Source organism: Ranitomeya variabilis, chromosome 1 (genome assembly GCF_051348905.1).
Source record: "Ranitomeya variabilis isolate aRanVar5 chromosome 1, aRanVar5.hap1, whole genome shotgun sequence".
Taxonomy (NCBI): Eukaryota; Metazoa; Chordata; class Amphibia; order Anura; family Dendrobatidae; genus Ranitomeya; species Ranitomeya variabilis.
In genome coordinates this window covers 829,185,643-829,202,695 of record NC_135232.1, presented here as the reverse complement: position 1 = coordinate 829,202,695, position 17,053 = coordinate 829,185,643, and the positions used below count along the sequence as shown (strand labels likewise).

General features: G+C 43.2%; 1 protein-coding gene across 1 annotated transcript in view; it reads left to right on the top strand.

The window, feature by feature from the left end:
- The window catches only part of FRAS1 (Fraser extracellular matrix complex subunit 1), a 653,238-nt gene that overhangs the window by 614,634 nt on the left and 21,551 nt on the right, over positions 1–17,053 (top strand). Inside the window, exons 65-68 of the mRNA XM_077275534.1 lie at positions 405–565; positions 714–928; positions 1,892–2,042; positions 2,575–2,682. Coding sequence (XP_077131649.1) covers positions 405–565; positions 714–928; positions 1,892–2,042; positions 2,575–2,682 — 635 coding nt within the window. The remainder of the gene's footprint in view (positions 1–404; positions 566–713; positions 929–1,891; positions 2,043–2,574; positions 2,683–17,053) is intronic.

Sequence of the window (17,053 nt, the reverse complement as noted above, 5' to 3'; positions counted from 1 at the left end):
TAATGGCAGAAGCACTCCCTGCCACACAGCACTATGTATAAGAAATGGAGGACGTGAAAACTGGCGAATCCCTAGTAGTTGTGAATCACCTGACATGCTTGGATTTACTATGTCGCAGACTAAAGGCACCTGGTAGCTTAAGTGGTTAAGATTTGATTATTTGAAACAATATATTTCAATATTACTGTTAATTATTAATGTACTTTGAATAAATGCATTTGTGGTGTAAATTAAGTGCAGATGTGCACACTGTCAACTAATCACCTGTGTATATATTTTTGGTGAAAAAAGACAAAACCCGTTGTCTACTTAGACAACAGATACATAAACTTATAGCACAATTGTAACATGGAGTCTGTTATTGTACAAGTCTTACTTAATACTATTTTTCACTGTATTTCCAGGATTCATATCTCGGTGCAGATTCCACATCAGGATGGCATGCTGCCGCTAATCTCTACAATGCCACTCCACAACCTTCACTTCTTGCTTTCCGAATCCGTTTATCGCCATCAACATGTTTGCTCCAATCTTGTCACCATCCGTGATTTAAAAGGCCTTTCAGGTACTTGGCTAGGAGATACTATCTATATGTGTCTTCTGTGTCGGTTTTCTCTTGCTTTGTACTTGCACATGTGCAATTTTTCAGTCCTTAGTTCGGTAACTGTCAGTACGTATACAAATTGTTCTCCTTTCATTGTGATTATTTGCAGAAGCTGGATTCCTTGATGAGGTGACATATGACAGCATTGCGGTTGGTCCAGGATATGACCGACCTTACCAGTTTGATCCCAATGTCAGGGAACCAAAGACAGTTCAACTATACAAACACCTTAACCTGAAGAGTTGCATTTGGACTTTTGATGCATATTATGACATGACTGAACTCATTGATGTCTGTGGTGGTGCTGTGACAGCGGATTTTCAGGTGCTGGAGAGTCTTTCATAGTTATAGTGTAATAATAGTAGAAGTAGTATTAGCAGAGTACAGATGCAATAAAAAGACTAAGCCTTTCCATTGAATCCTTACTCTGCTCTGTGTGAGTGCATAGGCAAGAACTGTTTCCTGAGCTCACCTATATCCCCACCGATCACCAAGCAATTTAATATTTTTTCCACTGAAGTTTAGTTACTTTCAAATGGTTGTAGTGAGTAATAATATCTACACAGTTCATTGTAAGGCTATAATGTGGCCTATTAGTGAAAACTGTCTAATTCATACACAATACAGACTAGACAGTCTTAAAATGTACGAGATTGATTACAGTATTTCTTGGTGTATGATAAATCTGTCTAATGTAAGACTGTCTAATTCATCAGGACCAGGCTTTTCTCGGGGTTATGGTGGAGTTAGATGCTCCTGATTCATGAATCTGAACACCTCTTTATGAATCTGGAGCATGTGGTGTGCGCCTCCATGTGCCAACCAGGAAATGCCACAGCTCATCATGAATCAGATTAGCTGGCATTAGGCCCCCCGCCACATCCCTACCTTACCTTAGCTACGCACCGTTTGATGAAGCTAGGGGAAGCTGGTGTAAATAATAGTAGAGCCAGAATTTTCAACTTTTCAAAACTTTTATGACACTTTTTGGGCCTGAAAGCTTTGCTGAATTGGGGCCTAAGATTACACCACCTAATAGGTGGCTTACTTTCTGCTTTAAAAGGGCTGAAAATGCCTTGGCGGAACAGGAAATGGTTTAGAGAGGCCACGCCCCCAAAGGCGTAACACATCTGTAGATCATCTTATAAATATGATACAAGTCTTAACACATTTTTGGTGCAATTTACTCCAGAATTCTGGCAAACATGTATCTTGATAAGTATGCCTCAAAGTCTTTCTTACTCATACTCATGCAATTTATATTTCACAAATATTAATCCTTTACAGGTGCGAGACTCGGCCCAGTCTTTCTTGACAGTTCATGTTCCTCTGTACGTGTCCTACATTTATGTCACTGCACCAAGGGGGTGGGCTTCTCTGGAGCACCACACAGAGATGGAATTCTCCTTCTTCTATGATACTGTTCTGTGGAGAACTGGTAAGATGCCCTGCAGGTGTATGACACTGCAGCATATTTTATGAGGCAAAGAATATAAAGAATTTAGATGATGAAAGTCTCAAAAACGGACCTGTCAGCTTTCTGGACTTGTCTGTTTAAATACCTTATTCTAATTCCCATAATATATCGTAGATTGTCATTGTTGTGTTGTGATTGTCCTTCTTCTATTCATTCATGATTGTAAAGAATAAATGATAAATGCTGGGTGTTACCAATCATAAGGGGGTGTTCTTAGGGCTCTTAAAAGGAAGCGCGAAAATGAGGGGGGAAAAAAAAGCCAGGTCATGAAAGAGTTAATGGAAAATGCTATCATTTAGTTAAGCTGACATGTCCTATTTACATAATTTGGGATTGATTCTTTTTACATACATAATTTATGGAACATAATTAAATGCCAGACTTGAAAGTAATGCCAAGACATTTTCCACTTGCATTTTAATGCTGCCGATAAATACCTTGTCCAAGTCTATTCATATTATCAGATATTAAATAATTGTGTGTTTCAATGCAGGAATCCAGACAGACAGTGTCCTGTCCGCCAGACTGCAGATTATAAGAATATATATTCGGGAGGATGGTCGCCTGGTTATTGAATTTAAAACCCATGCTAAATTTAGAGGTAATTATATTCTTTTTTTGCCCAAACCTTGTAAGTATACTTATGGAAGTTAGGCTGTAAAATGTCAGCTCCTTAGTTGTTACCATAATGTGTCCATGAGCACACAGCAGGTCCTGGCGTGATTTAAATCGTATGAATTATTGAAGTCATTAGGTGGCCATTTGGTTTTTTCTTTATTAGTCAACAAATAACTACCGTTGGAATCATAAGTTTACATCCACTTAGGTTCAATTATATATTAATGTTCTGAAAAGCAGGAAAACAAATTCAAAGTGGGGTGATGTGAGGGGGAAAAAGCAATCCTGCCACTGTATTTTGAGCATTGGTTTTAAGTTTTTACCATTGTGCACTAAAAATTACCTGGCAATATGATTTTTCAGGACACAATGATACCAAACTTGTAAGGTTTTTATAGTTAAGTTGATAAAAAATTTCAGAACTTTGCAAAAAAAAACCTTTTTGTGCTTGCACTTTCTCATTACTTTTTTTTATTTTTCAATCAACAAATTTGCATGGCCTTGTGTTTTGCATGCTGAGCTGCGGTTTTATATATTTACTAGATGGTGGCCCGATTCTAACGCATCCGGTATTCTAGAATATGTATGTAGTTTATTTATGAAGTTTTCAGAATAATGCAATTTATACACAGGATTCGGCCGGCTGGGCGCTACCAATTAGCGAAGCGTGGTTCAAATTCCGCTCCAATTCGTGGCCGGACTGTCGCTGATTGGTCACGCCTGGCCGGCCGCGAACAATCAGTGAAGCCAGGGCCTGCTCCAGGTTTTTTAGGGCCCCGGGCGAAAGCGTCTCAGTGGGCCCCCCTCTTTAACACATACCGCGATTCATGATACACAGATACAGCAGAGAAATATACCACAGCCCACGTAGCATATAGCACAGCCCACGTAGCATATAGCACAGCCCACGTAGCATATAGCACAGCCCACGTAGCATATAGCACAGCCCACGTAGCATATAGCACAGCCACGTAGTATATAACACAGTCCATGTAGCATATGGCACAGCCCACGTAGCATATAGCACAGGCCACGTAGTATATAACACAGTCCATGTAGCATATGGCACAGCCCACGTAGCATATAGCACAGCCACGTAGCATATAGCACAGCCACGTAGTATATTGCCCAACCACGTAATATATTGCACAGCCCACGTATTATATAGCACAGAGACGCAGTATATAACACAGCTCATGCAGTATATAACACAGCCCATGTAGTATATAGCACAGCCCACGCCGTATATAACACAGCCACGTAGTATATAGCACAGAGACACAGTATATAACACAGCCACGTAGTATATAGCACAGCCACATAGTATATTGCCTAACCATGTATATTGCACAGCTACCTAGTATATTGCACAGCCCACGTAGTATATAACACAGCCACGTAGTATATAGCACAGCTCACGCAGTATATAACAGCCACGTAGTATATTGCCCAGCCACGTAATATATTGCACAGCCCATGTAGTATATAGCACAGAGACGCAGTATATAACACAGCTCATGCAGTATATAACACAGCCCATGTAGTATATAGAACAGCCCACGCCGTATATAACACAGCCCATGCAGTATATAACAAAACCACGTAGTATATAGCACAGCCCACGCCATATATAACACAGCTCATGCAGTATATAACACAGCCCATGTAGTATATAGCACAGCCCACGTAGTATATAGCACAGCCCACGCTGTATATAACACAGCCCACGTAGTATATAGCACAGCCCACGCTGTATATAACACAGCCCACGCCGTATATAACACAGCCCACGCAGTATATAACACAGCCCATGTAGTATATAACACAGCCCACGTAGTATATAGCAATGTGGGCACCATATCCCTGTTAAAAAAAAGAATTAAAATAGAAAATAGTTATATACTCACCTTCCGGCGCCCCCGGATTCAGGCGAGGTGTTTAGCGATGCTCCTCGCGACGCTCCGGTCCCAAGAATGCTTTGTGGTCTCGCGAGATGATGACGTAGGGGTCTCGCGAGACCGCTACGTCATCATCTCGCGAGACCGCAATGCATGGCCCGGAGCGTCGCGAGGAGCGGAAAAGGCGTCGGAAGGTGAGTATATAATGATCTTTTATTTTTCTTATTATTTTTTACATTAGATCTTTTTACTATTGATGCTGCATAGGCAGCATCAATAGTAAAAAGTTGGTCGCACAGGGTTAATAGCAGCGTTAACGGACTGCGTTACACCGCGGCATAATGCGTGTAACGCAGCCATTAACCCTGTGTGAGCACTGACTGGAGGGGGCACTGACAGAAAGTAGGAAGGGTGAATTCGCGGCCGGACTGTGCCCGTCGCTGATTGGTTGCGGCCTGGAGGCCTCGACCAATCAGCGACGCGGGATTTCCGTGACAGACAGACGGAAGTGCCCTTTAGACGATTATATATATACAGTTGTGGCCAAAAGTATTGACATCCCTGCAATTCTGTCAGATAATACTCAGTTTCTTCCTGAAAATGATTGCAAACACAAATTCTTTGGTATTATTATCTTCATTTAATTTGTCTTAAATGAAAAACACAAAAGAGAATGAAGCAAAAAGCAAAACATTGATCATTTCACACAAAACTCCAAAAATGGGCCAGACAAAAGTATTGGCACCCTCAGCCTGATACTTGGTTGTACAACCTTTAGCCAAAATAACTGCCACCAACCGCTTCCGGTAACCATCATTGAGTTTCTTACAATGCTCTGCTGGAATTTTAGACCATTCTTCTTTGGCAAACTGCTCCAGGTCCCTGATATTTGAAGGGTGCCTTCTCCAATCTGCCATTTTTAGATCTCTCCACAGGTGTTCTATGGGATTCAGGTCTGGACTCATTGCTGTCCACCTTAGAAGTCTCCAGTGCTTTCTCACAAACCATTTTCTAGTGCTTTTTGAAGTGTGTTTTGGGTCATTGTCCTGCTGGAAGACCCATTACCTCTGAGGGAGACCCAGCTTTCTCACACTGGGCCCTACATTATGCTGCAAAATGTGTTGGTAGTCTTCAGACTTCATAATGCCATGCACACGGTCAAGCAGTCCAGTGCCAGAGGCAGCAAAGCAACCCCAAACCATCAGGGAACCTCCGCCATGTTTGACTGTAGGGACCGTGTTCTTTTCTTTGAATGCCTCTTTTTTTCTCCTGTAAACTCCTGCAAACGCCAGCCTGGCTTTTTTATGTCTCGGGGTAAGGAGTGGGGTCTTCCTGGGTCTCCTACAATTCAGTCTCTTTTCATTCAGACGCCGACGGATAGTACGGTTGACACTGTTGTACCCTCGGACTGCAGGGCAGCTTGAACTTGTTTGGATGCTAGTCGAGGTTCTTTATCCAACATCCGCACAATCTTGCGTTGAAATCTCTTGTCAATTTTTCTTTTCCGTCCACATCTAGGGAGGTTAGCCACAGTGCCATGGGCTTTAAACTTCTCGATGACACTGCGCACGGTAGACACAGGAACATTCAGGTCTTTGGAGATAAACTTGTAGCCTTGAGATTGCTCATGCTTCCTCACAATTTGGTTTCTCAAGTCCTCAGACAGTTCTTTCTTTTCTCCATGCTCAATGTGGTACACACAAGGACACAGGACAGAGGTTGAGTCAACTTTAATCAATGTCAACTGGCTGCAAGTGTGATTTAGTTATTGCCAACACCTGTTAGGTGCCACAGGTAAGTTACAGGTGCTGTTAATTACACAAATTAGAGAAGCATCACATGATTTTTCGAACAGTGCCAATACTTTTGTCCACCCCCTTTTTTATGTTTGGTGTGGAATTATATCCAATTTGGCTTTTGGACAATTCTTTTTGTGTTTTTTCATTTAAGACAAATTAAATGAAGATAATAATAACAAAGAATTTGTGTTTGCAATTATTTTCAGGAAGAAACTGATTATTATCTGACAGAATTGCAGGGGTGTCAATACTTTTGTCCACAACTGTAGACTAGATAAAGGCCCGACGCTATCGCATCAGGAGGGCGGTAATGTCACGATGGGGGCTGGCTTTGCAGCGCTGAGAATCTCTCCCCCCATGTGCTCACCCACCTATCCACTCTCTCTTTCCCCATGTGCTGACTTCTCCCGTCTGTACTCTCTTCTTTGACCTGTCTACCCCATGTACTATCCCCCTTGTCTGCTGTCTCTCTCCTTCCTGTGCTGTGTTCTCCCATCATGTGCTGTCCCATTTGAGCTGTCTCCCCCCTGCGCTCTTTCTCTCTCACCCCTGTGCGCTTTCTCTCTCCTCCATCTGCTCTCCTCCCCATCAGAGGAGGAAGCAAAAGACAATACTGACATTACAGCAGGAGATTGTAGAGGATACATTTTGTGAGGTAAAATATTGTTTAAAAACAGTCAGTGAAATATTTTACCGACAAAAGAAATCCTCTGTGATCCTATGCTGTAATGTCACTGTTGTCTTTTGCTTCCTCCCCTACCCAGGAGATGTGGTATGCTCCGTACACGGTCAGACACAAACAATTTTTAAAGTGAACTTTCGTTCGTGGGAAAACCCCTTTAATGTGACCAGCTTCCTCTGCCTGTAGACACGTCGCACATCTGCCGCTGGGAATTTGCGCAGGCGCAGTAAATCAGACAGCCTCTATCTTTGTGCAGACAGATAGCGGTGGTCACATTAAAACTGCACATGCGCTCCATCTTGTACAAAGATGGCGGTTTGTCAGTGAATCATTCGGCTGATCCCGGCGGCGGCGTGTTCGCGACAGTGTTATACTGGTGGTCCCGCACAAGAGGCTGCGTACGGCGTATACATATACAATGTGTGTGCGTGGTGCATACGGCTTATACACTGTGTGTGTGGTGCGACGGTGTTCTGCTGGTGGTACCGCACAAGAGGCTGTTAACACCAGCAGTTTCCATATTAAGACACCCATCACTTGGGTGTCCCAATATGGCATTCGGTGAACTTCCGCCGCTTGGAATTCTGGGATCCGGACACATCTGGATGGAACAGGATGTGGAGACATTACAAGCTAAGTATATATTAAGATTAGCTATATTTTGTACTTCACTTTAATGTTTACTTTTTTTAGTCCCTCTAGAGGACTTGAATGTTTGATCGCTTATACTATATACTGCAGCATTGCTGTGTTTTATGTAATTGACATTCTCCTATGAAGCCCAGTTATGATGGCAGCAGTATGGGCCTTCAACAGGGCTCCTGCTTCCATGGCATCTCATTATCTTCCTGCGATGAGCGCTTGTACACAAGTGCCCCAGAAAGCAAGCCATTTAACCCCTTAATCCCATATGACTTACTATCCCGTCAAGGTGACCTGGGACTTAATTCCCAGTGACGGGATAGTACGTCATATGCGATCTGTGACTATCGCAGCTGACATCCGGCACTATGTGCCAGGAGCGGTCACGGACCGCCCCCGACACATTAACCCCCGGCACACCGCGATCAAACATGCTCACAGTATTCCGGCGGTATAGGGAAGCATCGCGCAGGGAGGGGGCTCCCTGCAGGCTTCCCTGAGTCCCTCGGAGCAACGCGATGATCGCGTTGCTCCGAGCATCTCTTACCTCCTCCCTGCAGGCCCCGGATCCAAAATGGCCGCGGGGCTGCATCCGGGTCCTGCAGGGAGGTGGCTTACCAAGCACCTGCTCAAAGCAGGCGCTGGTAAGCCTGCAGCGCTGTAAGTCAGATCGCTGATCTGACAGAGTGCTGTGCAAACTGTCAGATCAGCAATCTGTGATGTCCTACCCTGGGACAAAATAAAAAAGTAAAAAAAAAAAATTTCCACATGTGTAAAAAAAAAATAATTCATAAATAATGAAAAAAAAATATTCCCATAAATACATTTCTTTATCTAAATTAATAAAAAACAATAAAAGTACACATATTTAGTATCGCCGCGTCCTTAATGACCCGACCTATAAAACTGTCCCACTAGTTAACCCCTTCAGTGAACACCGTAAAAAAAAAAAAAAAAACGCTTTATTATCATACTGCCGAACAAAAAGTGGAATAACACGCGATCAAAAAGACTGATATAAGTAACCATGGTACCGCTGAAACGTCATCTTGTCCTGCAAAAAACGAGCTGCCATACAGCATCATCAGCGAAAAATAAAAAAGTTATAGTCCTCAGAATAAAGCGATGCCAAAATAATTATTTTTTCTATAAAATAGTTTTTATCGTATAAAAGTGCCAAAACATAAAAAAAATGATATAAATGAGGTATCGCTGTAATCGTACTGACCCAAAGAATAAAACTCCTTTATCAATTTTACCAAACGTGGAACGGTATAAACGCCCCCCCCCCCCCAAAAGAAATTCATGAATAGCTGATTTTTGGTCATTCTACCTCACAAAAATCGGAATAAAAAGCGATCAAAAAATGTCATGTGCCCGAAAATGTTACCAGTAAAAACGTCAACTCGTCCAGCAAAAAACAAGACCTCACATGACTCTGTGGACCAAAATATGGAAAAATTATAGGTCTCAAAATGTGGTAACGCAAAAACTTTTTTGCTATAAAATGTGTCTTTTAGTGTGTGACAGCTGCCAATCATAAAAATACGCTATAAAAAACGCTATAAAAATAAATCAAACCCCCCTTCATCACCCCCTTAGTTAGGGAAAAATAATAAAATAAAAAAATGTATTTATTTCCATTTTCCCGTTAGGGCTAGGGTTAGGGTTGGGGCTAAAGTTAGGGTTAGGGTTGGGGCTAAAGTTAGGGTTGGGGCTAAAGTTAGGGTTAGGGTTGGGGCTAAAGATAGGGTAAGGATTTGGATTACATTTACGGTTGGGATTAGGGTTGGGATTAGAGTTAGGGGTGTGTCAGGGTTAGGAGTGTGGTTAGGGTTACCGTTGGGATTAGGGTAAGGGGGCGTGTTTGGATTAGGGTTTCAGTTAGAATTGGGGAGTTTCCACTGTTTAGGCACATCAGGGCTCTCCAAACGCGACATGGCGTCCGATCTCGATTCCACCCAATTATGCGTTGAAAAAGTAAAACAGTACTCCTTCCCTTCCGAGCTCTCCCGTGCGCCCAAACAGGGGTTTACCCCAACATATGGGGTATCAGTGTGCTCAGGACAAATTGGAAAACAACCTTTGCAGTCCAATTTCTCTTGTTATCCTTGGGAAAATAAAAATTTGGGGGGCTAAAAATAATTTTTGTGGGAAAAATTTTTCTTTTTATTTTCACGGCTCTGCGTTGTAAACTGTAGTGAAACACTTCGGGGTTCAAAGTTCTCACAACACATCTAGATAAGTTCCTTGGGAGGTCTAGTTTCCGATATGGGGTCACTTATGGGGGTTTCTACGGTTTGGGTACATCAGGGGCTCTGCAAATGCCACATGACGCCTGCAGACCAATCCATCTAAGTCTGCATTCCAAATGGCGCTCCTTCCCTTCCGAGCTCTGTCATGCGCCCAAACGGTGGTTCCCCCCCACATATCGGGTATCAGCATACTCAGGACAAATTGGACAACAACTTTTGGGGTCCAATTTATCCTGTTACCCTTGTGAAAATAGAAAACTGGGGGCTAAAAATCATTTTTGTGAAAAAAAAAAAAATTATTTTTATTTTCACGGCTCTGCGTTATAAACTGTAGTGAAACACTTGGGGGTTCAAAGCTCTCAAAACACATCTAGATAAGTTCCTTAGGGGGTCTACTTTCCAAAATGGTGTCTTGTGGGGGGTTTTAATGTTTAGGCACATCAGGGGCTCTCCAAACGCGACATGGTGTCCCATCTCAATTCCAGTCAATTTTGCATTGAAAAGTCAAACGGCGCTCCTTCCCTTCCTAGCTCTGTCATGCGCCCAAACAGTCGTTTAGCCCCACATATCGGGTATCGGCGTACTCAGGACAAATTGCACAACAACTTTTGTGGTCCAATTTCTCCTCTTACCCTTGGGAAAACAAAAAATTGGGGGCGAAAAGATCATTTTTTATTTTTACGGCTCTGCATTATAAACTTCTGTGAAGCACTTGTTGGGTCAAAGTGCTCACCACACATCTAGATAAGTTCCTTAAGGGGTCTACTTTCCAAAATTTTGTCACTTGTGGGGGGTTTCAATGTTTAGGCACATCAGGGGCTCTCCAAACGCAACATGGCGTCCCATCTCAATTCCAGTCAATTTTGCATTGAAAAGTGAAATGGCGCTCCTTCCCTTCCGAGCTCTGCCATGCGCCCAAACAGTGGTTTACCCCCACATATGGGGTATCAGCGTACTCAGGACAAATTGTACAACAACTTTGGGGGTCCATTTTCTCCTGTTACCCTTGGTAAAATAAAACAAATTGGAGCTGAAATAAATTTTGTGTGAAAAAAAGTTAAATGTTCATTTTTATTTAAACATTCCAAAAATTCCTTTGAAACACCTGCAGGGTTAATAAACTTCTTGAATGTGGTTTTGAGCACCTTGAGGGGTGCAGTTTTTAGAATGGTGTCACACTTGTTTATTTTCTATCATATAGACCCCTCAAAATGACTTGTGGTCCCTAAAAAAAAATGGTGTTGTAAAAATGAGAAATTGCTGGTCAACTTTTAACCCTTATAACTCCCTAACAAAAAAAAATTTTGGTTCCAAAATTGTGCTGATGTAAAGTAGACATGTGGGAAATGTTACTTATTAAGTATTTTGTGTGACATATCTCTGTGATTTAAGGGCATAAAAATTCAAAGTTGGAAAATTGCGAAATTTTCGAAATTTTCAAAATTTCCGTTTTTTTCACAAATAAACGCAAGTTATATCGAAGAAATTTTACCACTATCATGAAGTACAAAATGTCATGAGAAAACAATGTCAGAATCGCCAAGATGAGTTATAACCTCATAAAGGGACAGTGGTCAGAATTGTAAAAATTGGCCCGGTCATTAACGTGCAAACCACCCTCGGGGCTTAAGGGGTTAAATGCCACTTTCTGGGACGGACAGCTTCATTTAAGGGGGAACTGTATTTTCATTGGAATTTGCATAAATTAATATTTGTAATCTTATCAGAGAATTCTGCACCTTTCTCCATTTATGAGACACTTATTTCCCTTTCCTATCCTGCCTCCTGAACTCACCACTACTATTGCTCTATAATTTACTCCATACTTATTCTGCTTCTGTCTGTGTGTTAACTAAGGGATTCAACGCAGGAAATCAGAATCCCACTCTGCACTGTGTATGGGAGAGCTCAGAGCATCTAGTCTCCTCCCACCAGCTCAGAGTCAATTGACAATGTAGAATTAGTTTGCAGAGGGGAAAACTGGTGAAAATGCAGAATGCAAGACATACAAGGGCCAGAAATAATGCTATTCCTAATGAATGCTCACAGGCCAGCTTATTTTTGAATAGTTGCTTGAAAGTATAGTTACTCGTTAAATGGTTAAACAGTAGCAATTGAAGCTATCTCTGGTCGCTGCTGTTTTGGGCAGATGCTGGTTATGTAATACAGCTAGCATCAGCTCCCGAGCCCGCTCCATACACTCATGCACGAAATTTGCGCCACAGCTCATTAAGGAGTTAAAATGCCTAGTTCTCCCCTCCACAGATTATTTTTCAAGAAACTATAGTTTAAAGAGGACCTTTCACCAGTTTGATCAAGAGTGTGATTACATATACATTTCACAGGGCAGTCACTGTATGGGGGAAGGGCAGTACAGCAGAGCTGAGATTTGTCTCATTACAAACATATCTGCAGCTGAAGCTCTCCTACATTGCTGTCAACTCTGATGTTTACCCCTTCCTCCACACTGACTGCTAAAGGCCCCGTCTCACATAGCGAGATCGCTAGCGAGATCGCTGCTGAGTCACTAGTTTTGTGACGCAACAGCGACCTCAGTAGCGATCTCGCTATGTGTGACACGTACCAGCGATCAGGCCCCTGCTGCGAGATCGCTGGTCGTGTCGGAATGGCCTGGACCTTTTTTTGGTCGTTGAGGTCCCGCTGACATCGCTGAATCGGTGTGTGTGACACCGATCCAGCGATGTCTTCACTGGTAACCAGGGTAAACATCGGGTTACTAAGCGCAGGGCCGCGCTTAGTAACCCGATGTTTACCCTGGTTACCAGCGTAAATGTAAAAAAAAACAAACAGTACATACTCACCATCTGATGTCCGTCAGGTCCCTTGCCGTCCGCTTCCTGCTCTGAGTGCCGCCGTACAGTGAGAGCAGAGCGCAGCAGTGACGTCACCGCTGCGCTCTGCTCTCACTGTATGGCGGCTCAGTCAGAGCAGGAAGCAGACGGCAAGGGACCTGATGGACACCGAAAGGCGAGTATGTACTGTTTGTTTTTTTTGGTAACCAGGGTAAACATCGGGTTACTAAGCGCGGCCCTGCGCTTAGTAACCCGATGTTTACCCTGGTTACCCGGGTGCTGCAGGGGGACTTCGGCATCGTTGAAGACAGTTTCAACGATGCCAAAGTCGTTCCCCTGATCGTTGGTCGCTGGAGAGAGCTGTCTGTGTGACAGCTCCCCAGCGACCACACAACGACTTACCAACGATCACGGCCAGGTCGTATCGCTGGTCGTGATCGTTGGTAAATCGCTATGTGAGACGGGGCCTTTAGAGATGAAAGGTGTATGTAATCACACTCATCTGTACTCTACTTCGGGCACTTTGAAATCAGACACCGCTCTGCAGAGAGACCAGTGAGAAGAGCACACGGTCTGTCATTACATGCGTAACACATGAGAAATCCTGTTATAACCTATTGCCTGGGCATGTTCTTTTTTTCCACTCTTTGTTGGTGCCTGCTTATGATTGGTCAACATGATACAGTGAAGAAGTACATGCCACGAGAGAAGAATCTCTGGTAAAGTTTAGTTGGTCTTATCAGCTAATATCTCCAAAACAGAAAGATATTGAAAAAATAAAAACCATGCTTTATTCAACTCTGCAGCTACTATTCCGTGATTTGGCTAGATTGACCATAGTGGATAGTTCAAGATACCGGTATATCGGCTGTGCTTCTGGAGCAAAGGATCCTTCTCCAATGGTTATTCAAAGTTTTTTTATTAACTACATATTTCATTGCCAGACGTGAACCTTTATCAAATAAAAAAATATATATTTGAATAACAATTGGAGAAGGATCCTTTATTTCAGCAGCGTAGCCTGCATATAGTGAACTATCCAGTTTGGGCAGACATCTCCTGGAGAATTGACTCCACAGCTACGGGGCTACGGCATCTGATTTTTATGACTGTGCCTACATAGGAGTTGTGCATTTCACAACACCTGAGATGGTAAGTGCACCTTCCTTCATTAGGTTATCATTCAAGTTTTGTGCCCTCTGTTTTCTTCATGATTTGGCTAGTGTAACATACTAAACTGGTAAATAAAAGTCCTCTTTCAGCAAGTTGTTTGGGTTATCTACTTTGTACATAACACAAGCAAATTTTTCTAACAAATAATTACAAAAAGATCATTTGATTTATAATTCACTATATCACAGCTCAAGTGGGTCAGAAGTTTACACACACTAAGTTGACTGTGTCTTTAGATAGCTTGGAAAATTCCAGAAATCAAGTCATAGCTTTAGAAGCTTTTGATAGCCTAATTGGCATAATTTGAGTTAAATAATTTTTTGTTGTTGTTAAACCTTTGTAAATATATATTTAGTGTAGTATACTTGCCTGTCAACATCTTCCCCTGCTTCCACCCCTGCGCTCGGGCCTCTTCTGGATCACGTCTTTTATACAAACTTTCTGTGTCACACTGGGGTCTATGTGTGAATCAGAAGTCGCTTTTACAATGTAAGCATATAGAGCCTCATTATGATGTTCTTTAGTCTTACCTTGAAAATCGGCAAATCAGTTTGGTTCGGGTACCAGAACTGTACCCGAACTTGATCCCGAACCCCATTGAAGTCAATGGGGGCCCCAAACATCTGGCAGTTCCCACACTGTCATTCTTGTGACAGTGTGGGAAACATCGGTTCTGACCAGCAGTAACCTTACTGAAGTTACCGTTGGTCACATGGTCACAACAGTTGGGTATTGCAGTTCCCACACTTTCATACAGAAGACAGCATGTGAACCAGCAGCTGTGACCATCAGTGACAAGGTTATCGCCGGTCAGGCGCCATTTGAGATGACTACTGTTGTCATCAGCATCTCCTGCTCTCTCTCTAATAGCAGCAAGAGCAGGCAACGCTGATGAGAGTATTCACCAGCTGGTGCCTGCTATCCACATCCGCTTTACTGCTATTCACAAGCGCTGGAGACAAAGAAGAAGATGGGCGTGGATTACTGCGTGGGATCATTTTATTAATAAATAGGTGTGCAAGAGCTAGTTGGAGGAGTCTTTAATCAAATAAAGTTTTTTGTCTGTGTGTATGTTTATTTTTTACTACTGAGTTAGTAATGGGAGTGTCGGGCTGACACCTCTCCATTACTAACCGCAAAAATAATTACCCTGATTGCCACCGCACCATGGCAATTGGGAAGAGCTGAGGCTAAGCGCCAGAATGGGCTCATCAAATATGGTGCAGCACTTCTGGAGCAGCTGCATGCTGATAATTGTAGGTGGCAAGAATGGATCAGTAACCATGGGCATTCACAGCCTATTAATATCAGCTCCCAGCTGTCTGCTTTCCCTTAACTGGTTATTAAAAATAAACTGAACCCCATACTATTTTTTTTTTCATTTATTTATTACTAATAAATGAAAAATATAAATAAATGAAAAAAACAATGTGGGGTGCCTTCTATTTTTAATAACCAGCCCAGGGAAAGCAGACAGCGGTGAGCTGGTCTCATTATTCTGGAAAGAGATGGGCAAAGCGCCATAATTGACACATCTAATGGACATTCCTTTTTTGGGGTGCCTGCAGGCAGTTATTTTTAGGCTGGGGAGGGTCAAATATTCATGGACCTTCCCAACTTTGAGAATTCCAGCCTACAGCTGTCTTCTTCACCTTGGCTGGTTAACAAAAAGGGGGGAACCCCATGTCATTTTTTAATTGTTTAATTAATTTAAAAAAAGACGTGAAGGCCCCTCTATTTTTGATAACCAGGCAAGATAAAGCAGGCAACTGAGGGCTGCAGCACACAGCTATGTGCTAACCTGCGCTTGTTATCAAAAATAAGGGGGATGTTTTTTTCTAACATGATGCGCTGACCAGTCACATTCATGTCAATACACAGCAATACTTGGTGCTGCAGCCATTTAACAAGCTTTATTATTCTGCTGAACCCGAACAGTAAACTGGACGTACACTAAGAATTAAGTTTGAGTTGGCTCATCTCTACTCGGTCATTTGATACTGCAGCAATGTGAAAACCCACTTTAGCCATGTCCACTTAGCCTTGGCGTTGCACGTCAGGGTACTCTTTAAGGATAGATTTTAACCCCTTCCCGACCCATGACGCCTATGTGGCGTCATGGAATGATCGCATCCCTGCAGATCGGGTGAAAGGGTTAACTCCTATTTTACCCGATCTGCAGGGAGAAGGGGAGTTGTACTTCAGCCTAGGGGGGGGTGGCTTTGCCCCCACGTGGCTACGATCGCTCTGATTGGCTGTTGAAAGTGCAACAGCCAATCAGAGCAATTTGCAATATTTCACCTATGAAAATGGTGAAATATTGCAATCCAGCCATGGCCGATGCTGCAATAGCATCTGCCATGGCTGGAAATCATGTTCTGGCCCCGCCCACCGCCGCCGATCTCCTCCCCAGTCCTCCGTTCTGTCCGGTACCCCCCTCCGTCCCCCTGTTCGCTCCCCCGTGCTCCTGTCCGCTCCCCCCGTCCTCCGATCCCCCCCCCTGTGCTCCGATCCACCCCCCACCACCCCCTCATACTTACCGAGCCTCCCGAAGTCGGTCCGTCTTCTCCCTGGGCGCCGCCATCTTCCAAGATGGCGGGCGCATGCTCAGTGCGCCCGCCGAATCTGCCGGCTGGCAGATTCATTACAAAGAACATTTTGATCGCTGTGGTAGGTTCTATCACAGCGATCAAAATAAAAAAAATAATAAATAAACCCCCCCCTTCATCACCCCCATAGGTAGGGACAATAATAAAATAAAGAAAATATTTTTTTTTCTTTTTCCACTAGGGTTAGGGTTAGAACTAGGGTTAGAACTAGGGGTAGGGTTAGGGGTAGGGTTAGGGTTATGGCATGTGCACACAGTGCGGATTTGGCTGCGGATCCGCAGCGGATTGGCCGCGGATCCGCAGCGGATTGGCCGCAGTTTTACATCAGGTTTACAGTACCATGTACACCTATGGAAAACCAAATCCGCTGTGCCCATGGTGCGGAAAATTCCGTGCAGAAACGCTGCGTTGTATTTTCCGCAGCATGTCAATTCTTTGTGCAGATTCCGCAGCGTTTTACACCTGTTCCTCAATAGGAATCCG